Here is a 23,569-nt window from a genome sequence, read left to right as displayed (position 1 = left end):
ACAGGTACTATACCTCTAGCCCACGTCCTACCTAGTGTGTCAGTGTATTACTCCAGTGCGCCTAATGGATGTTACTCACAGGTACTATACTTCTAGCCTACTTCCTCCCTAGTGTGTCAGTGTATTACTCCAGTGCGCCTAATGGATGTTACTCACAGGTACTATACCTCTAGCCCACGTCCTACCTAGTGTGTCAGTGTATTACTGCAGTGCTCCTAATGGATGTTACTCACAGGTACTATACCTCTAGCCCACGTCCTACCTAGTGTGTCAGTGTATTACTTCAGTGCTCCTGATGGATGTTACTCACAGGTACTATACCTCTAGCCCACGTCCTAACTAGTGTGTCAGTGTATTACTTTAGTGCTCCTGATGGATGTTACTCACAGGTACTATACCTCTAGCCCACGTCCTATCTAGTGTGTCAGTGTATTACTGCAGTGCTCCTGATGGTTGTTACTCACAGGTACTATACCTCTAGCCCACGTCCTAACTAGTGTGTCAGTGTATTACTGCAGTGCTCCTGATGGATGTTACTCACAGGTACTATACCTCTAGCCCACGTCCTACCTAGTGTGTCAGTGTATTACGCCAGTGCTCCTGATGGATGTTACTCACAGTTACTATACCTCTAGCCCACGTCCTACCTAGTGTGTCAGTGTATTACTCCAGTGCTCCTGATGGATGTTACTCACAGGTACTATACCTCTAGCCCACGTCCTACCTAGTGTGTCAGTGTATTACTCCAGTGCTCCTGATGTATGTTTCTTACAGGTACTAGACCTCTAGCCCACGTCCTACCTAGTGTGTCAGTGTATTACTCCAGTGCTCCTGATGGATGTTACTCACAGGTACTATACCTCTAGCCCACGTCCTACCTAGTGTGTCAGTGTATTACTCCAGTGCTCCTGATGGATGTTACTCACAGGTACTATACCTCTAGCCCACGTCCTACCTAGTGTGTCAGTGTATTACTCTAGAGCTCCTAATGGATGTTACTCACAGGTACTATACCTCTAGCCCACGTCCTACCTAGTGTGTCAGTGTATTACTCCAGTGCTCCTGATGGATGTTACTCACAGTTACTATACTTCTAGCCCACTTCCTCCCTAGTGTGTCAGTGTATTACTCCAGTGCGCCTAATGGATGTTACTCACAGGTACTATACTTCTAGCCCACTTCCTCCCTAGTGTGTCAGTGTATTACTCCAGTGCGCCTAATGGATGTTACTCACAGGTACTACACCTCTAGCCCACGTCCTACCTAGTCTGTCAGTGTATTACTCCAGTGCTCCTGATGGATGTTACTCACAGTTACTATACCTCTAGCCCACGTCCTACCTAGTGTGTCAGTGTATTACTCCAGTGCTCCTGATGGATGTTACTCACAGGTACTATACCTCTAGCCCACGTCCTACCTAGTGTGTCAGTGTATTACTCCATTGCTCCTGATGTATGTTTCTTACAGGCACTAGACCTCTAGCCCACGTCCTACCTAGTGTGTCAGTGTATTACTCCAGTGCTCCTGATGGATGTTACTCACAGGTACTATACCTCTAGCCCACGTCCTAAGTAGTATGTCAGTGTATTACTGCAGTGCTCCTGATGGATGTTACTCACAGGTACTATACCTCTAGCCCACGTCCTACCTAGTGTGTCAGTGTATTACTCCAGTGCTCCTGATGGATGTTACTCACAGGTACTATACCTCTAGCCCACGTCCTACCTAGTGTGTCAGTGTATTACTCCAGTGCTCCTGATGGATGTTACTCACAGGTACTATACCTCTAGCCCACGTCCTACCTAGTGTGTCAGTGTATTACTCCAGTGCTCCTGATGGATGTTACTCACAGGTACTATACCTCTAGCCCACGTCCTACCTAGTGTGTCAGTGTATTACTCCAGTGCTCCTGCTGGATGTTACTCACAGGTACTATACCTCTAGCCCACGTCCTACCTAGTGTGTCAGTTTATTACTGCAGTGCTCCTGATGGATGTTACTTACAGGTACTATACCTCTAGCCCACGTCCTACCTAGTGTGTCAGTGTATTACTCCAGTGCTCCTGATGGATGTTACTCACAGGTACTAGACCTCTAGCCCACGTCCTACCTAGTGTGTCAGTGTATTACTCCAGTGCTCCTGATGGATGTTACTCACAGGTACTATACCTCTAGCACACGTCCTAAGTAGTATGTCAGTGTATTACTGCAGTGCTCCTGATGGATGTTACTCACAGGTACTATACCTCTAGCCCACGTCCTACCTAGTGTGTCAGTGTATTACTCCAGTGCTCCTGATGGATGTTACTCACAGTTACTATACCTCTAGCCCACGTCCTACCTAGTGTGTCAGTGTATTACTCCAGTGCTCCTGATGGATGTTACTCACAGGTACTATACCTCTAGCCCACGTCCTACCTAGTGTGTCAGTGTATTACTCCAGTGCTCCTGATGGATGTTACTCACAGGTACTATACCTCTAGCCCACGTCCTACCTAGTGTGTCAGTGTATTACTCCAGTGCTCCTGATGGATGTTACTCACAGGTACTATACCTCTAGCCCACGTCCTACCTAGTGTGTCAGTGTATTACTCCAGTGCTCCTGATGGATGTTACTCACAGGTACTATACCTCTAGCACACGTCCTAAGTAGTATGTCAGTGTATTACTGCAGTGCTCCTGATGGATGTTACTCACAGGTACTATACCTCTAGCCCACGTCCTACCTAGTGTGTCAGTGTATTACTCCAGTGCTCCTGATGGATGTTACTCACAGTTACTATACCTCTAGCCCACGTCCTACCTAGTGTGTCAGTGTATTACTCCAGTTCCTGATGGATGTTACTCACAGGTACTATACCTCTAGCCCACGTCCTACCTAGTGTGTCAGTGTATTACTCCAGTGCTCCTGATGGATGTTACTCACAGGTACTATACCTCTAGCCCACGTCCTACCTAGTGTGTCAGTGTATTACTCCAGTGCTCCTGATGGATGTTACTCACAGGTACTATACCTCTAGCCCACGTCCTACCTAGTGTGTCAGTGTATTACTCCAGTGCTCCTGATGGATGTTACTCACAGGTACTATACCTCTAGTCCACGTCCTACCTAGTGTGTCAGTGTATTACCGCAGTGCTCCTAATTGATGTTACTCACAGGTACTATACCTCTAGCCCACGTCCTACCTAGTGTGTCAGTGTATTACCCCAGTGCTCCTGATGGATGTTACTCACAGGTACTACACCTCTAGCCCACGTCCTACCTAGTGTGTCAGTGTATTACTCCAGTGCTCCTGATGGATGTTACTCACAGGTACTATACCTCTAGCCCACGTCCTACCTAGTGTGTCAGTGTATTACTGCAGTGCTCCTGATGGATGTTACTCACAGGTACTATACCTCTAGCCCACGTCCTACCTAGTGTGTCAGTGTATTACTCCAGTGCTCCTGATGTATGTTTCTTACAGGCACTAGACCTCTAGCCCACGTCCTACCTAGAGTGTCAGTGTATTACTCCAGTGCTCCTGATGGATGTTACTCACAGGTACTATACCTCTAGCCCACGTCCTAAGTAGTATGTCAGTGTATTACTGCAGTGCTATTGATGGATGTTACTCACAGGTACTATACCTCTAGCCCACGTCCTACCTAGTGTGTCAGTGTATTACTCCAGTGCTCCTGATGGATGTTACTCACAGTTACTATACCTCTAGCCCACGTCCTACCTAGTGTGTCAGTGTATTACTCCAGTGCTCCTGATGGATGTTACTCACAGGTACTATACCTCTAGCCCACGTCCTACCTAGTGTGTCAGTGTATTACTCCAGTGCTCCTGATGTATGATTCTTACAGGTACTATACCTCTAGCCCACGTCCTACCTAGTGTGTCAGTGTATTACTCCAGTGCTCCTGATGGATGTTACTCACAGGTACTATACCTCTAGCCCACGTCCTACCTAGTGTGTCAGTGTATTACTCCAGCGCTCCTGATGGATGTTACTCACAGGTACTACACCTCTAGCCCACGTCCTCCCTAGTGTGTCAGTGTATTACTCCAGTGCTCCTGCTGGATGTTACTCACAGGTACTATACCTCTAGCCCACGTCCTACCTAGTGTGTCAGTGTATTACTCCAGTGCTCCTGAGGGGATGTTACTCACAGGTACTATACCTCTAGCCCACGTCCTACCTAGTGTGTCAGTGTATTACTCCAGTGCTCCTGATGGATGTTACTCACAGGTACTACACCTCTATCCCACGTCCTACCTAGTGTGTCAGTGTATTACTCCAGTGCTCCTGATGGATGTTACTCACAGGTACTACACCTCTAGCCCACGTCCTACCTAGTGTGTCAGTGTATTACTCCAGTGCTCCTAATGGATGTTACTCACAGGTACTATACCTCTAGCCCACGTCCTACCTAGAGTGTCAGTGTATTACTCTAGAGCTCCTAATGGATGTTACTCACAGGTACTATACTTCTAGCCCACTTCCTCCCTAGTGTGTCAGTGTATTACTCCAGTGCGCCTAATGGATGTTACTCACAGGTACTATACCTCTAGCCCACGTCCTACCTAGTGTGTCAGTGTATTACTCCAGTGCGCCTAATGGATGTTACTCACAGGTACTATACTTCTAGCCTACTTCCTCCCTAGTGTGTCAGTGTATTACTCCAGTGCGCCTAATGGATGTTACTCACAGGTACTATACCTCTAGCCCACGTCCTACCTAGTGTGTCAGTGTATTACTGCAGTGCTCCTAATGGATGTTACTCACAGGTACTATACCTCTAGCCCACGTCCTACCTAGTGTGTCAGTGTATTACTTCAGTGCTCCTGATGGATGTTACTCACAGGTACTATACCTCTAGCCCACGTCCTAACTAGTGTGTCAGTGTATTACTTTAGTGCTCCTGATGGATGTTACTCACAGGTACTATACCTCTAGCCCACGTCCTATCTAGTGTGTCAGTGTATTACTGCAGTGCTCCTGATGGTTGTTACTCACAGGTACTATACCTCTAGCCCACGTCCTAACTAGTGTGTCAGTGTATTACTGCAGTGCTCCTGATGGATGTTACTCACAGGTACTATACCTCTAGCCCACGTCCTACCTAGTGTGTCAGTGTATTACGCCAGTGCTCCTGATGGATGTTACTCACAGTTACTATACCTCTAGCCCACGTCCTACCTAGTGTGTCAGTGTATTACTCCAGTGCTCCTGATGGATGTTACTCACAGGTACTATACCTCTAGCCCACGTCCTACCTAGTGTGTCAGTGTATTACTCCAGTGCTCCTGATGTATGTTTCTTACAGGTACTAGACCTCTAGCCCACGTCCTACCTAGTGTGTCAGTGTATTACTCCAGTGCTCCTGATGGATGTTACTCACAGGTACTATACCTCTAGCCCACGTCCTACCTAGTGTGTCAGTGTATTACTCCAGTGCTCCTGATGGATGTTACTCACAGGTACTATACCTCTAGCCCACGTCCTACCTAGTGTGTCAGTGTATTACTCTAGAGCTCCTAATGGATGTTACTCACAGGTACTATACCTCTAGCCCACGTCCTACCTAGTGTGTCAGTGTATTACTCCAGTGCTCCTGATGGATGTTACTCACAGTTACTATACTTCTAGCCCACTTCCTCCCTAGTGTGTCAGTGTATTACTCCAGTGCGCCTAATGGATGTTACTCACAGGTACTATACTTCTAGCCCACTTCCTCCCTAGTGTGTCAGTGTATTACTCCAGTGCGCCTAATGGATGTTACTCACAGGTACTACACCTCTAGCCCACGTCCTACCTAGTCTGTCAGTGTATTACTCCAGTGCTCCTGATGGATGTTACTCACAGTTACTATACCTCTAGCCCACGTCCTACCTAGTGTGTCAGTGTATTACTCCAGTGCTCCTGATGGATGTTACTCACAGGTACTATACCTCTAGCCCACGTCCTACCTAGTGTGTCAGTGTATTACTCCATTGCTCCTGATGTATGTTTCTTACAGGCACTAGACCTCTAGCCCACGTCCTACCTAGTGTGTCAGTGTATTACTCCAGTGCTCCTGATGGATGTTACTCACAGGTACTATACCTCTAGCCCACGTCCTAAGTAGTATGTCAGTGTATTACTGCAGTGCTCCTGATGGATGTTACTCACAGGTACTATACCTCTAGCCCACGTCCTACCTAGTGTGTCAGTGTATTACTCCAGTGCTCCTGATGGATGTTACTCACAGGTACTATACCTCTAGCCCACGTCCTACCTAGTGTGTCAGTGTATTACTCCAGTGCTCCTGATGGATGTTACTCACAGGTACTATACCTCTAGCCCACGTCCTACCTAGTGTGTCAGTGTATTACTCCAGTGCTCCTGATGGATGTTACTCACAGGTACTATACCTCTAGCCCACGTCCTACCTAGTGTGTCAGTGTATTACTCCAGTGCTCCTGCTGGATGTTACTCACAGGTACTATACCTCTAGCCCACGTCCTACCTAGTGTGTCAGTTTATTACTGCAGTGCTCCTGATGGATGTTACTTACAGGTACTATACCTCTAGCCCACGTCCTACCTAGTGTGTCAGTGTATTACTCCAGTGCTCCTGATGGATGTTACTCACAGGTACTAGACCTCTAGCCCACGTCCTACCTAGTGTGTCAGTGTATTACTCCAGTGCTCCTGATGGATGTTACTCACAGGTACTATACCTCTAGCCCACGTCCTACCTAGTGTGTCAGTGTATTACTCCAGTGCTCCTGAGTGATGTTAATCACAGGTACTATACCTTTAGCCCACGTCCTACCTAGTGTGTCAGTGTATTACTCCAGTGCTCCTAATGGATGTTACTCACAGGTACTATACCTCTAGCCCACGTCCTACCTAGTGTGTCAGTGTATTACTCCAGTGCTCCTAATGGATGTTACTCACAGGTACTATACCTCTAGCCCACGTCCTACCTAGTGTGTCAGTGTATTACTCCAGTGCTCCTGATGGATGTTACTCACAGGTACTATACCTCTAGCCCACGTCCTACCTAGAGTGTCAATGATTTACTGCAGTGCTCCTAATGGATGTTACTCACAGGTACTATACCTCTAGCCCACGTCCTACCTAGTGTGTCAGTGTATTACTCCAGTGCTACTGAGTGATGTTAATCACAGGTACTATACCTTTAGCCCACGTCCTACCTAGTGTGTCAGTGTATTACTCCAGTGCTCCTAATGGATGTTACTCACAGGTACTATACCTCTAGCCCACGTCCTACCTAGTGTGTCAGTGTATTACTGCAGTGCTCCTAATGGATGTTACTCACAGGTACTATACCTCTAGCACACGTCCTACCTACTGTGTCGGTGTATTACTCCAGTGCTCCTGATGGATGTTACTCACAGGTACTATACCTCTAGCCCACGTCCTACCTAGTGTGTCAGTGTATTACTCCAGTGCTCCTGATGGATGTTACTCACAGGTACTATACCTTTAGCCCACGTCCTACCTAGTGTGTCAGTGTATTACTCCAGTGCTCCTGATGGATGTTACTCACAGGTACTATACCTCTAGCCCACGTCCTACCTAGTGTGTCAGTGTATTACTCCAGTGCTCCTGATGTATGTTTCTTACAGGCACTAGACCTCTAGCCCACGTCCTACCTAGTGTGTCAGTGTATTACTCCAGTGCTCCTGATGGATGTTACTCACAGGTACTATACCTCTAGCACACGTCCTAAGTAGTATGTCAGTGTATTACTGCAGTGCTCCTGATGGATGTTACTCACAGGTACTATACCTCTAGCCCATGTCCTACCTAGTGTGTCAGTGTATTACTCCAGTGCTCCTGATGGATGTTACTCACAGTTACTATACCTCTAGCCCACGTCCTACCTAGTGTGTCAGTGTATTACTCCAGTGCTCCTGATGGATGTTACTCACAGGTACTATACCTCTAGCCCACGTCCTACCTAGTGTGTCAGTGTATTACTCCAGTGCTCCTGATGGATGTTACTCACAGGTACTATACCTCTAGCCCACGTCCTACCTAGTGTGTCAGTGTATTACTCCAGTGCTCCTGATGGATGTTACTCACAGGTACTATACCTCTAGCCCACGTCCTACCTAGTGTGTCAGTGTATTACTCCAGTGCTCCTGATGGATGTTACTCACAGGTACTATACCTCTAGTCCACGTCCTACCTAGTGTGTCAGTGTATTACCGCAGTGCTCCTAATTGATGTTACTCACAGGTACTATACCTCTAGCCCACGTCCTACCTAGTGTGTCAGTGTATTACCCCAGTGCTCCTGATGGATGTTACTCACAGGTACTACACCTCTAGCCCACGTCCTACCTAGTGTGTCAGTGTATTACTCCAGTGCTCCTGATGGATGTTACTCACAGGTACTATACCTCTAGCCCACGTCCTACCTAGTGTGTCAGTGTATTACTGCAGTGCTCCTAATGGATGTTACTCACAGGTACTATACCTCTAGCCCACGTCCTCCCTAGTGTGTCAGTGTATTACTCCAGTGCTCCTGATGGATGTTACTCACAGGTACTATACCTCTAGCCCACGTCCTACCTAGTGTGTCAGTGTATTACTCCAGTGCTCCTGATGGATGTTACTCACAGGTACTATACCTCTAGCCCACGTCCTCCCTAGAGTCAGTGTATTACTGCAGTGCTCCTGATGGATGTTACTCACAGGTACTATACCTCTAGCCCACGTCCTACCTAGTGTGTCAGTGTATTACGCCAGTGCTCCTGATGGATGTTACTCACAGTTACTACACCTCTAGCCCACGTCCTACCTAGTGTGTCAGTGTATTATTCCAGTGCTCCTGATGGATGTTACTCACAGGTACTATACCTCTAGCCCACGTCCTACCTAGTGTGTCAGTGTATTACTGCAGTGCTCCTAATGGATGTTACTCACAGGTACTATACCTCTAGCCCACGTCCTACCTAGTGTGTCAGTGTATTACTGCAGTGCTCCTGATGGATGTTACTCACAGGTACTATACCTCTAGCCCACGTCCTACCTAGTGTGTCAGTGTATTACTCCAGTGCTCCTGATGTATGTTTCTTACAGGTACTATACCTCTAGCACACGTCCTACCTAGTGTGTCAGTGTATTACTCCAGTGCTCCTGATGGATGTTACTCACAGGTACTATACCTCTAGCCCACGTCCTACCTAGTGTGTCAGTGTATTACTCCAATGCTCCTGATGGATGTTACTCACAGGTACTATACCTCTAGCCCACGTCCTACCTAGTGTGTCAGTGTATTACTCCAGTGCTCCTGATGGATGTTACTCACAGGTACTATACCTCTAGCCCACGTCCTACCTAGTGTGTCAGTGTATTACTCCAGTGCTCCTGATGGATGTTACTCACAGGTACTATACCTCTAGCCCACGTCCTACCTAGTGTGTCAGTGTATTACTGCAGTGCTCCTGAGGGGATGTTACTCACAGGTACTATACCTCTAGCCCACGTCCTACCTAGAGTGTCAGTGTATTACTGCAGTGCTCCTAATGGATGTTACTCACAGGTACTATACCTCTAGCCCACGTCCTACCTAGTGTGTCAGTGTATTACTCCAGTGCTCCTGAGTGATGTTAATCACAGGTACTATACCTTTAGCCCACGTCCTACCTAGTGTGTCAGTGTATTACTCCAGTGCTCCTAATGGATGTTACTCACAGGTACTATACCTCTAGCCCACGTCCTACCTAGTGTGTCAGTGTATTACTGCAGTGCTCCTAATGGATGTTACTCACAGGTATTATACCTCTAGCCCACGTCCTACCTAGTGTGTCAGTGTATTACTCCAGTGCTCCTGAGGGGATGTTACTCACAGGTACTATACCTCTAGCCCACGTCCTACCTAGTGTGTCAGTGTATTACTCTAGAGCTCCTAATGGATGTTACTCACAGGTACTATACCTCTAGCCCACTTCCTCCCTAGTGTGTCAGTGTATTACTCCAGTGCTCCTGCTGGATGTTACTCACAGGTACTATACCTCTAGCCCACGTCCTACCTAGTGTGTCAGTGTATTACTGCAGTGCTCCTGATGGATGTTACTTACAGGTACTATACCTCTAGCCCACGTCCTACCTAGTGTGTCAGTGTATTACTCCAGTGCTCCTGATGGATGTTACTCACAGGTACTATACCTCTAGCCCACGTCCTACCTAGTGTGTCAGTGTATTACTCCAGTGCTCCTGATGGATGTTACTCACAGGTACTATACCTCTAGCCCACGTCCTACCTAGTGTGTCAGTGTATTACTCCAGTGCTCCTGAGGGGATGTTACTCACAGGTACTATACCTCTAGCCCACGTCCTACCTATAGTGTCAGTGTATTACTGCAGTGCTCCTAATGGATGTTACTCACAGGTACTATACCTCTAACCCACGTCCTACCTAGTGTGTCAGTGTATTACTCCAGTGCTCCTGAGTGATGTTAATCACAGGTACTATACCTTTAGCCCACGTCCTACCTAGTGTGTCAGTGTATTACTCCAGTGCTCCTAATGGATGTTACTCACAGGTACTATACCTCTAGCCCACGTCCTACCTAGTGTGTCAGTGTATTACTCCAGTGCTCCTAATGGATGTTACTCACAGGTACTATACCTCTAGCCCACGTCCTACCTAGTGTGTCAGTGTATTACTCCAGTGCTCCTGATGGATGTTACTCACAGGTACTATACCTCTAGTCCACGTCCTACCTAGTGTGTCAGTGTATTACCGCAGTGCTCCTAATTGATGTTACTCACAGGTACTATACCTCTAGCCCACGTCCTACCTAGTGTGTCAGTGTATTACCCCAGTGCTCCTGATGGATGTTACTCACAGGTACTACACCTCTAGCCCACGTCCTACCTAGTGTGTCAGTGTATTACTCCAGTGCTCCTGATGGATGTTACTCACAGGTACTATACCTCTAGCCCACGTCCTACCTAGTGTGTCAGTGTATTACTGCAGTGCTCCTAATGGATGTTACTCACAGGTACTATACCTCTAGCCCACGTCCTCCCTAGTGTGTCAGTGTATTACTCCAGTGCTCCTGATGGATGTTACTCACAGGTACTATACCTCTAGCCCACGTCCTACCTAGTGTGTCAGTGTATTACTCCAGTGCTCCTGATGGATGTTACTCACAGGTACTATACCTCTAGCCCACGTCCTCCCTAGAGTCAGTGTATTACTGCAGTGCTCCTGATGGATGTTACTCACAGGTACTATACCTCTAGCCCACGTCCTACCTAGTGTGTCAGTGTATTACGCCAGTGCTCCTGATGGATGTTACTCACAGTTACTACACCTCTAGCCCACGTCCTACCTAGTGTGTCAGTGTATTATTCCAGTGCTCCTGATGGATGTTACTCACAGGTACTATACCTCTAGCCCACGTCCTACCTAGTGTGTCAGTGTATTACTGCAGTGCTCCTAATGGATGTTACTCACAGGTACTATACCTCTAGCCCACGTCCTACCTAGTGTGTCAGTGTATTACTGCAGTGCTCCTGATGGATGTTACTCACAGGTACTATACCTCTAGCCCACGTCCTACCTAGTGTGTCAGTGTATTACTCCAGTGCTCCTGATGTATGTTTCTTACAGGTACTATACCTCTAGCACACGTCCTACCTAGTGTGTCAGTGTATTACTCCAGTGCTCCTGATGGATGTTACTCACAGGTACTATACCTCTAGCCCACGTCCTACCTAGTGTGTCAGTGTATTACTCCAATGCTCCTGATGGATGTTACTCACAGGTACTATACCTCTAGCCCACGTCCTACCTAGTGTGTCAGTGTATTACTCCAGTGCTCCTGATGGATGTTACTCACAGGTACTATACCTCTAGCCCACGTCCTACCTAGTGTGTCAGTGTATTACTCCAGTGCTCCTGATGGATGTTACTCACAGGTACTATACCTCTAGCCCACGTCCTACCTAGTGTGTCAGTGTATTACTGCAGTGCTCCTGAGGGGATGTTACTCACAGGTACTATACCTCTAGCCCACGTCCTACCTAGAGTGTCAGTGTATTACTGCAGTGCTCCTAATGGATGTTACTCACAGGTACTATACCTCTAGCCCACGTCCTACCTAGTGTGTCAGTGTATTACTCCAGTGCTCCTGAGTGATGTTAATCACAGGTACTATACCTTTAGCCCACGTCCTACCTAGTGTGTCAGTGTATTACTCCAGTGCTCCTAATGGATGTTACTCACAGGTACTATACCTCTAGCCCACGTCCTACCTAGTGTGTCAGTGTATTACTGCAGTGCTCCTAATGGATGTTACTCACAGGTATTATACCTCTAGCCCACGTCCTACCTAGTGTGTCAGTGTATTACTCCAGTGCTCCTGAGGGGATGTTACTCACAGGTACTATACCTCTAGCCCACGTCCTACCTAGTGTGTCAGTGTATTACTCTAGAGCTCCTAATGGATGTTACTCACAGGTACTATACCTCTAGCCCACTTCCTCCCTAGTGTGTCAGTGTATTACTCCAGTGCTCCTGCTGGATGTTACTCACAGGTACTATACCTCTAGCCCACGTCCTACCTAGTGTGTCAGTGTATTACTGCAGTGCTCCTGATGGATGTTACTTACAGGTACTATACCTCTAGCCCACGTCCTACCTAGTGTGTCAGTGTATTACTCCAGTGCTCCTGATGGATGTTACTCACAGGTACTATACCTCTAGCCCACGTCCTACCTAGTGTGTCAGTGTATTACTCCAGTGCTCCTGATGGATGTTACTCACAGGTACTATACCTCTAGCCCACGTCCTACCTAGTGTGTCAGTGTATTACTCCAGTGCTCCTGAGGGGATGTTACTCACAGGTACTATACCTCTAGCCCACGTCCTACCTATAGTGTCAGTGTATTACTGCAGTGCTCCTAATGGATGTTACTCACAGGTACTATACCTCTAACCCACGTCCTACCTAGTGTGTCAGTGTATTACTCCAGTGCTCCTGAGTGATGTTAATCACAGGTACTATACCTTTAGCCCACGTCCTACCTAGTGTGTCAGTGTATTACTCCAGTGCTCCTAATGGATGTTACTCACAGGTACTATACCTCTAGCCCACGTCCTACCTAGTGTGTCAGTGTATTACTCCACTGCTCCTAATGGATGTTACTCACAGGTACTATACCTCTAGCCCACGTCCTACCTAGTGTGTCAGTGTATTACTCAAGTGCTCCTGATGGATGTTACTCACAGGTACTGTACCTCTAGCCCACGTCCTACCTAGAGTGTCAGTGTATTACTGCAGTGCTCCTAATGGATGTTACTCACAGGTACTATACCTCTAGCCCACGTCCTACCTAGTGTGTCAGTGTATTACTCCAGTGCTCCTGAGTGATGTTAATCACAGGTACTATACCTTTAGCCCACGTCCTACCTAGTGTGTCAGTGTATTACTCCAGTGCTCCTAATGGATGTTACTCACAGGTACTATACCTCTAGCCCACGTCCTACCTAGTGTGTCAGTGTATTACTGCAGTGCTCCTGATGGATGTTACTCACAGGTACTATACCTCTAGCACACGTCCTACCTACTGTGTCAGTGTATTACTCCAGTGCTCCTGATGGATGTTACTCACAGGTACTATACCTCTAGCCCACGTCCTCCCTAGAGTCAGTGTATTACTGCAGTGCTCCTGATGGATGTTACTCACAGGTACTATACCTTTAGCCCACGTCCTACCTAGTGTGTCAGTGTATTACTGCAGTGCTCCTGATAGATGTTACTCACAGGTACTATACCTCTAGCCCACGTCCTACCTAGTGTGTCAGTGTATTACAGCAGTGCTCCTAATGGATGTTACTCACAGGTACTATACTTCTAGCACACGTCCTACCTAGTGTGTCAGTGTATTACTCCAGTGCTCCTGATGGATGTTACTCACAGGTACTATACCTCTAGCCCACGTCCTACCTAGTGTGTCAGTGTATTACTCCAGTGCTCCTGATGGATGTTACTCACAGGTACTATACCTCTAGCCCACGTCCTACCTAGTGTGTCAGTGTATTACTGCAGTGCTCCTAATGGATGTTACTCACAGGTACTATACCTCTAGCCCACGTCCTACCTAGTGTGTCAGTGTATTACTCCAGTGCTCCTGATGGATGTTACTCACAGGTACTATACCTCTAGCCCACGTCCTACCTAGTGTGTCAGTGTATTACTCCAGTGCTCCTGATGGATGTTACTCACAGGTACTATACCTCTAGTCCACGTCCTACCTAGTGTGTCAGTGTATTACCGCAGTGCTCCTAATGGATGTTACTCACAGGTACTATACCTCTAGCCCACGTCCTACCTAGTGTGTCAGTGTATTACCCCAGTGCTCCTGATGGATGTTACTCACAGGTACTACACCTCTAGCCCACGTCCTACCTAGTGTGTCAGTGTATTACTCCAGTGCTCCTGATGGATGTTACTCACAGGTACTATACCTCTAGCCCACGTCCTACCTAGTGTGTCAGTGTATTACTGCAGTGCTCCTAATGGATGTTACTCACAGGTACTATACCTCTAGCCCACGTCCTCCCTAGTGTGTCAGTGTATTACTCCAGTGCTCCTGATGGATGTTACTCACAGGTACTATACATCTAGCCCACGTCCTACCTAGTGTGTCAGTGTATTACTCCAGTGCTCCTGATGGATGTTACTCACAGGTACTATACCTCTAGCCCACGTCCTCCCTAGAGTCAGTGTATTACTGCAGTGCTCCTGATGGATGTTACTCACAGGTACTATACCTCTAGCCCACGTCCTACCTAGTGTGTCAGTGTATTACGCCAGTGCTCCTGATGGATGTTACTCACAGTTACTACACCTCTAGCCCACGTCCTACCTAGTGTGTCAGTGTATTACTCCAGTGCTCCTGATGGATGTTACTCACAGGTACTATACCTCTAGCCCACGTCCTACCTACTGTGTCAGTGTATTACTCCAGTGCTCCTGATGTATGTTTCTTACAGGTACTATACCTCTAGCACACGTCCTACCTAGTGTGTCAGTGTATTACTCCAGTGCTCCTGATGGATGTTACTCACAGGTACTATACCTCTAGCCCACGTCCTACCTAGTGTGTCAGTGTATTACTCCAGTGCTCCTGATGGATGTTACTCACAGGTACTATACCTCTAGCCCACGTCCTACCTAGTGTGTCAGTGTATTACTCCAGTGCTCCTGATGGATGTTACTCACAGGTACTATACCTCTAGCCCACGTCCTACCTAGTGTGTCAGTGTATTACTCCAGTGCTCCTGATGGATGTTACTCACAGGTACTATACCTCTAGCCCACGTCCTACCTAGTGTGTCAGTGTATTACTGCAGTGCTCCTAATGGATGTTACTCACAGGTACTATACCTCTAGCCAACGTCCTACCTAGTGTGTCAGTGTATTACTCTAGAGCTCCTAATGGATGTTACTCACAGGTACTATACCTCTAGCCCACGTCCTACCTAGTGTGTCAGTGTATTACTGCAGTGCTCCTGATGGATGTTACTCACAGGTACTATACCTCTAGCCCACGTCCTAACTAGTGTGTCAGTGTATTACTGCAGTGCCCCTGATGGATGTTACTCACAGGTACTATACCTCTAGCCCACATCCTACCTAGTGTGTCAGTGTATTACTCCAGTGTTCCTGATGGATGTTACTCACAGGTACTATACCTCTAGCCCACGTCCTAACTACTGTGTCAGTGTATTACTCCAGTGCTCCTGATGGATGTTACTCACAGGTACTATACCTCTAGCCCACGTCCTACCGAGTGTGTCAGTGTATTACTCCAGTGCTCCTGATGGATGTTACTCACAGGTACTATACCTCTAGCCCACGTCCTACCTAGTGTGTCAGTGTATTACTCCAGTGCTCCTGATGGATGTTACTCACAGATACTATACATCTAGCCCACGTCCTAACTACTGTGTCAGTGTATTACTCCAGTGCTCCTGATGGATGTTACTCACAGGTACTACACCTATAGCCCACCTCCTACCTAGTGTGTCAGTGTATTACCCCAGTGCTCCTGATGGATGTTACTCACAGGTACTATACCTCTAGCCCACATCCTACCTAGTCTGTCAGTGTATTACTCCAGTGCTCCTGATTGATGTTACTCACAGGTACTATACCTCTAGCCCACGTCCTCCCTAGTGTGTCAGTGTATTACTCCAGTGCTCCTTATGGATGTTACTCGCAGGTACTATACCTCTAGCCCACGTCCTACCTAGTGTGTCAGTGTATTACTGCAGTGCTCCTAATGGATGTTACTCACAGGTACTATACCTCTAGCCCACGTCCTACCTTGTGTGTCAGTGTATTACTCCAGTGCTCCTCAGGGATGTTAATCACAGGTACTATACCTTTAGCCCACGTCCTACCTAGTGTGTCAGTGTATTACTCCAGTGCTCCTGATGGATGTTACTCACAGGTACTATACCTCTAGCCCACGTCCTACCTAGTGTGTCAGTGTATTACTGCAGTGCTCCTAATGGATGTTACTCACAGGTACTATACCTCTAGCCCACGTCCTACCTAGTGTGTCAGTGTATTACTCCAGTGCTCCTGATGGATGTTACTCACAGGTACTATACCTCTAGCCCACGTCCTACCTAGTGTGTCAGTGTATTACTCCAGTGTTCCTGATGGATGTTACTCACAGGTACTATACCTTTAGCCCACGTCCTACCTAGTGTGTCAGTGTATTACTCCAGTGCTCCTGATGGATGTTACTCACAGGTACTATACCTCTTGCCCACGTCCTACCTAGTGTGTCAGTGTATTACGGCATTGCTCCTAATGGATGTTACTCACAGGTACTATACCTCTAGCACACGTCCTACCTAGTGTGTCAGTGTATTACTCCAGTGCTCCTGATGGATGTTACTCACAGGTACTATACCTCTAGCCCACGTCCTACCTAGTGTGTCAGTGTATTACTCCAGTGCTCCTGATGGATGTTACTCACAGGTACTATACCTCTAGCCCACGTCCTACCTAGTGTGTCAGTGTATTACTCCAGTGCTCCTGATGGATGTTACTCACAGGTACTATACCTCTAGTCCACGTCCTACCTAGTGTGTCAGTGTATTACCGCAGTGCTCCTAATGGATGTTATTCACAGGTACTTTACCTCTAGCCCACGTCCTACCTAGTGTGTCAGTGTATTACCCCAGTGCTCCTGATGGATGTTACTCACAGGTACTACACCTCTAGCCCACGTCCTACCTAGTGTGTCAGTGTATTACTCCAGTGCTCCTGATGGATGTTACTCACAGGTACTATATCTCTAGCCCACGTCCTACCTAGTGTGTCAGTGTATTACTGCAGTGCTCCTAATGGATGTTACTCACAGGTACTATACTTCTAGCCCACGTCCTACCTAGTGTGTCAGTGTATTACTCCAGTGCTCCTGATGGATGTTACTCACAGGTACTACACCTCTATCCCACGTCCTACCTAGTGTGTCAGTGTATTACTCCAGTGCTCCTGATGGATGTTACTCACAGGTACTACACCTCTAGCCCACGTCCTACCTAGTGTGTCAGTGTATTACTCCAGTGCTCCTAATGGATGTTACTCACAGGTACTATACCTCTAGCCCACGTCCTACCTAGTGTGTCAGTGTATTACTCCAGTGCTCCTGATGGATGTTACTCACAGGTACTATACCTCTAGCCCACGTCCTACCTAGTGTGTCAGTGTATTACTCCAGTGCTCCTGATGGATGTTACTCACAGGTACTATACCTCTAGCCCACGTCCTACCTAGAGTGTCAGTGTATTACTCCAGTGCTCCTGATGGATGTTACTCACAGGTACTATACCTCTAGCCCACGTCCTACCTAGTGTGTCAGTGTATTACTGCAGTGCTCCTAATGGATGTTACTCACAGGTACTATACCTCTAGCCCACGTCCTACCTAGTGTGTCAGTGTATTACTCCAGTGCTCCTGATGGAAGTTACTCACAGGTACTATACCTCTAGCCCACGTCCTACCTAGTGTGTCAGTGTATTACTCCAGTGCTCCTGATGTATGTTTCTTACAGGTACTATACCTCTAGCACACGTCCTACCTAGTGTGTCAGTGTATTACTCCAGTGCTCCTGATGGATGTTACTCACAGGTACTACACCTCTATCCCACGTCCTACCTAGTGTGTCAGTGTATTACTCCAGTGCTCCTGATGGATGTTACTCACAGGTACTACACCTCTAGCCCACGTCCTACCTAGTGTGTCAGTGTATTACTCCAGTGCTCCTAATGGATGTTACTCACAGGTACTATACCTCTAGCCCACGTCCTACCTAGTGTGTCAGTGTATTACTCCAGTGCTCCTGATGGATGTTACTCACAGGTACTATACCTCTAGCCCACGTCCTACCTAGTGTGTCAGTGTATTACTCCAGTGCTCCTGATGGATGTTACTCACAGGTACTATACCTCTAGCCCACGTCCTACCTAGAGTGTCAGTGTATTACTCTAGAGCTCTTAATAGATGTTACTCACAGGTACTATACTTCTAGCCCACTTCCTCCCTAGTGTGTCAGTGTATTACTCCAGTGCGCCTAATGGATGTTACTCACAGGTACTATACCTCTAGCCCACGTCCTACCTAGTGTGTCAGTGTATTACTCCAGTGCTCCTGATGTATGTTACTCACAGGTACTATACCTCTAGCCCACGTCCTACCTAGTGTGTCAGTGTATTACTCCAGTGCTCCTGATGGATGTTACTCACAGGTACTATACCTCTAGCCCACGTCCTACCTAGTGTGTCAGTGTATTACTCCAGTGCTCCTGATGGATGTTACTCACAGGTACTATACCTCTAGCCCACGTCCTACCTAGTGTGTCAGTGTATTACTCCAGTGCTCCTGATGGATGTTACTCACAAGTACTATACCTCTAGCCCACGTCCTACCTAGTGTGTCAGTGTATTACTCCAGTGCTCCTGATGGATGTTACTCACAGGTACTATACCTCTAGCCCACGTCCTACCTAGTGTGTCAGTGTATTACTCCAGTGCTCCTAATGGTTGTTACTCACAGGTACTACACCTCTAGCCCACGTCCTCCCTAGTGTGTCAGTGTATTACTCCAGTGCTCCTGATGGATGTTACTCACAGGTACTACACCTCTAGCCCACCTCCTACCTAGTGTGTCAGTGTATTACCCCAGTGCTCCTGATGGATGTTACTCACAGGTACTATACCTCTAGCCCACATCCTACCTAGTCTGTCAGTGTATTACTCCAGTGCTCCTGATTGATGTTACTCACAGGTACTATACCTCTAGCCCACGTCCTACCTAGTGTGTCAGTGTATTACTCCAGTGCTCCTGATGTATGTTACTCACAGGTACTATACCTCTAGTCCACGTCCTACCTAGTGTGTCAGTGTATTACCGCAGTGCTCCTAATGGATGTTACTCACAGGTACTATACCTCAAGCCCACGTCCTACCTAGTGTGTCAGTGTATTACCCCAGTGCTCCTGATGGATGTTACTCACAGGTACTACACCTCTAGCCCACGTCCTACCTATTGTGTCAGTGTATTACTCCAGTGCTCCTGATGGATGTTACTCACAGGTACTATACCTCTAGCCCACATCCTACCTAGTGTGTCAGTGTATTACTCCAGTGCTCCTGATGGATGTTACTCACAGGTACTATACCTCTAGCCCACGTCCTACCTAGTGTGTCAGTGTATTACTGCAGTGCTCCTGATGGATGTTACTCACAGGTACTGTACCTCTAGCCCACGTCCTAACTAGTGTGTCAGTGTATTACTGCAGTGCTCCTGATGGATGTTACTCACAGGTACTATACCTCTAGCCCACGTCCTACCTAGTGTGTCAGTGTATTACTCCAGTGTTCCTGATGGATGTTACTCACAGGTACTATACCTCTAGCCCACGTCCTACCTAGTGTGTCAGTGTATTACTCCAGTGCTCCTAATGGATGTTACTCACAGGTACTATACCTCTAGCCCACGTCCTACCTAGTGTGTCAGTGTATTACTCCAGTGCTCCTGATGGATGTTACTCACAGGTACTATACCTCTAGCCCACGTCCTACCTAGTGTGTCAGTGTATTACTCCAGTGCTCCTAATGGATGTTACTCACAGGTACTATACCTCTAGCCCACGTCCTACCTAGTGTGTCAGTGTATTACTCCAGTGCTCCTGATGGATGTTACTCACAGTCACTGTTCCATTATGATGTAATTTTCTCCTTTACTTGTATAATTGCTGTACAGCACTAAGGAAACAATGCACCCCCCCCCCCCCCTCGTCCTCCCCTCCCCCTCGTGCATCAGTCGCTATGTATTTGCATCACATGCATGTGTAAAGGCCTGGAGCAGTATTTGCAGTCTGGGACCCATAGTCCCCTGTCTGGATAAAGCATGATAATAACAGTGTAAATCGCTGGGCCCATGATCTTTAGGTTTTAAAATGTCAGTTTAGGAATTTAACGTTGTATGAAAATGAAACAAGACCACAAAGCATATCGTTATGTGCGGCACCCTGCGCCTTTACTACAGATGTGTCCTGCCACTTCCTTCCAGCGTGTCTCCCGTGACGTGCTATGCTGCATGAGGCTGCGATCCATTCACAGCCGCGGCTTTCCCATAGAGCATGTACTCACGAGAACCGGCAGTCGCGCTGCATACGCTACACAGCAACGCTGTAACAGGACACATCTGTATAAATGATTTACATATGAAAACTACTCATTCCGCACAGTAAATTTATATAGTTTCAACGTAAGTACCACCCAAATTGGGTCACTTTAGGGACTAACACCCAGATTGGGTCACATTAGGGACTAACACCCAGATTGGGTCAGATTAGGGACTAACACCCAGATTGGGTCACATTAGGGACTAACACCCAGATTGGGTCACATTAGGGACTAACACCCAGATTGGGTCACATTAGGGACTAACACCCAGATTGGGTCACATTAGGGACTAACACCCAGATTGGGTCATTTAGGTCCTGAAGAAAGTAAGGTATTCCGTGGTACATAAAACATAAAAGGAAGCTGACATTTTGAGTGTACTGGGAGAGGATTAGAATATGTTAGAACCTAAGAATCCTGGGTTGACATAATCACAGACTGGTCAGACTTAATCATGACTGAGGCCAACATTTGCCAGAAGTGTGTAGTACTCACATTTGTAACATACAAAGTAGTAACGAGAGCCACAGTTTGCGTCGCTCCACTTGCCCGAACTGATACGCACACAGGCATTTGTGTTCTGACTGGGCTCTCCTGAATTCCACATGGTGTAGGTGCCTGTGGCTCCATTACTCCATCGCCAAATGCCCAGAGGGGAGAGGTAAAGCCCAATCCAGGCCTCATTCTTGGTAACCACTGCAATCACAGACAGCAGCTCCTGATCTGACAGAGTACTGGCCAAGCCTGTGTAGTGAGACCTACAGTAGAAGGATGCTTCCAACCATGTGAGAGACTGATTCACCAAGTAATACCGAGTAGCTGAAGCCACAGAGCCTGCAGAGAGAGAAGAGAAAGTGTCAATCATATGGGAGGAAAGGAGGAAATACTGCCATGCTGGTCATTACTAAGGAGTTATCTCTTACCCATAATGCACATGCCTGACTAGTCACATGGACCTTGTATAGTTTGTGGCCTGTGGACATAAGTGACTATAGATGTTTGGTAATGAGTGGTCCCAGTTCTAAACCGTCGCCAGAACATGTGTTACTGTGGCAGTCTGATACTCCTATACCAGAGACCAAACGCTAAAAAGAAAGGAGTGGAGAAGGTCGGAGCCATAGAGTGGAGAAGGTCGGATTTATAGGAGTGGAGAAGGACGGATTTATAGGAGTGGAGAAGGACGGATTTATAGGAGTGGAGAAGGACGGATTTATAGGAGTGGAGAAGGTCTGATCCATAGAGTGGAGAAGGTCGGAATTATAGGAGTGGAGAAGGTCGGATTCATAGGAGTAGAGAAGGTTGGATTCATAGGAGTAGAGAAGGACGGATTCGTAGGAGTGGAGAAGGTCGGATTTATAGGAGTGGAGAAGGACGGATTTATAGGAGTGGAGAAGGACGGATTTATAGGAGTGGAGAAGGACGGATTTATAGGAGTGGAGAAGGTCGGATTTATAGGAGTGGAGAAGGTCGGATTTATAGGAGTGGAGAAGGACGGATTTATAGGAGTGGAGAAGGACGGATTTATAGGAGTGGAGAAGGTCTGATCCATAGAGTGGAGAAGGTCGGATTTATAGGAGTGGAGAAGGACGGATTTATAGGAGTGGAGAAGGTCTGATCCATAGAGTGGAGAAGGTCGGATTTATAGGAGTGGAGAAGGTCGGATTTATAGGAGTGGAGAAGGACGGATTTATAGGAGTGGAGAAGGACGGATTTATAGGAGTGGAGAAGGACGGATTTATAGGAGTGGAGAAGGTCGGATTTATAGGAGTGGAGAAGGTCGGATTTATAGGAGTGGAGAAGGACGGATTTAAAGGAGTGAAGAAGGACGGATTTATAGGAGTGGAGAAGGTCGGATTTATAGGAGTGGAGAAGGTCGGATTTATAGGAGTGGAGAAGGTCGGATTTATAGGAGTGGAGAAGGAGGATTTATAGGAGTGGAGAAGGTCGGATTTATAGGAGTGGAGAAGGACGGATTTATAGGAGTGGAGAAGGTCGGATTTATAAGAGTGGAGAAGGTCGGATTTATAGGAGTGGAGAAGTGAGGAAGGACGGATTTATAGGAGTGGAGAAGGACGGATTTATAGGAGTGGAGAAGGACGGATTTATAGGAGTGGAGAAGGACGGATTTATAGGAGTGGAGAAGGTCTGATCCATAGAGTGGAGAAGGTCGGATTTATAGGAGTGGAGAAGGTCGGATTTATAGGAGTGGAGAAGGACGGATTTATAGGAGTGGAGAAGGACGGATTTATAGGAGTGGAGAAGGACGGATTTATAGGAGTGGAGAAGGACGGATTTATAGGAGTGGAGAAGGACGGATCCATAGAGTGGAGAAGGTCGGATCCATAGAGTGGAGAAGGTCGGATCCATAGAGTGGAGAAGGTCGGATCCATAGAGTGGAGAAGGTCGGATCCATAGAGTGGAGAAGGTCGGATTTATAGGAGTGGAGAAGGTCGGATTTATAGGAGTGGAGAAGGATGGATTTATAGGAGTGGAGAAGGTCGGATCCATAGAGTGGAGAAGGTCGGATCCATAGAGTGGAAAAGGTCAGATCCATAGAGTGGAGAAGGTCGGATCCATAGAGTCCCCTCCCAGGCTGACCGTCTGCCGGATTCCTGGCAGCAAGTCCCCTCCCAGGCTCAACATCTACCGGATTCCTGGTAGCGAGTCCCCTCCCAGGCTCACCATCTGTCGGATTCCTGGCAGCGAGTCCTCTCCCAGACTCACCGTCTTCCGTATTCCTGGCAGCGAGTCCCCTCCCAGGCTCACCATCTGCCAGATTCCTGGCAGCGAGTCCCCTCCCAGGCTCACCGTCTGCCGGATTCCTGGCAGCGAGTCCTC

General features: G+C 47.4%; 1 protein-coding gene across 1 annotated transcript in view; it reads right to left on the bottom strand.

Moving 5' to 3' along the window:
* LOC134985626 (uncharacterized) overlaps nucleotides 1–23,569 on the bottom strand; it is a 218,509-nt gene that overhangs the window by 136,583 nt on the left and 58,357 nt on the right. Inside the window, exon 4 of the mRNA XM_063950447.1 lies at nucleotides 21,227–21,565. Coding sequence (XP_063806517.1) covers nucleotides 21,227–21,565 — 339 coding nt within the window. The remainder of the gene's footprint in view (nucleotides 1–21,226; nucleotides 21,566–23,569) is intronic.

Source organism: Pseudophryne corroboree (assembly GCF_028390025.1).
Source record: "Pseudophryne corroboree isolate aPseCor3 chromosome 6 unlocalized genomic scaffold, aPseCor3.hap2 SUPER_6_unloc_5, whole genome shotgun sequence".
Lineage (NCBI taxonomy): Eukaryota > Metazoa > Chordata > Amphibia > Anura > Myobatrachidae > Pseudophryne > Pseudophryne corroboree.
This window is presented reverse-complemented; position numbering and strand designations above follow the sequence as displayed.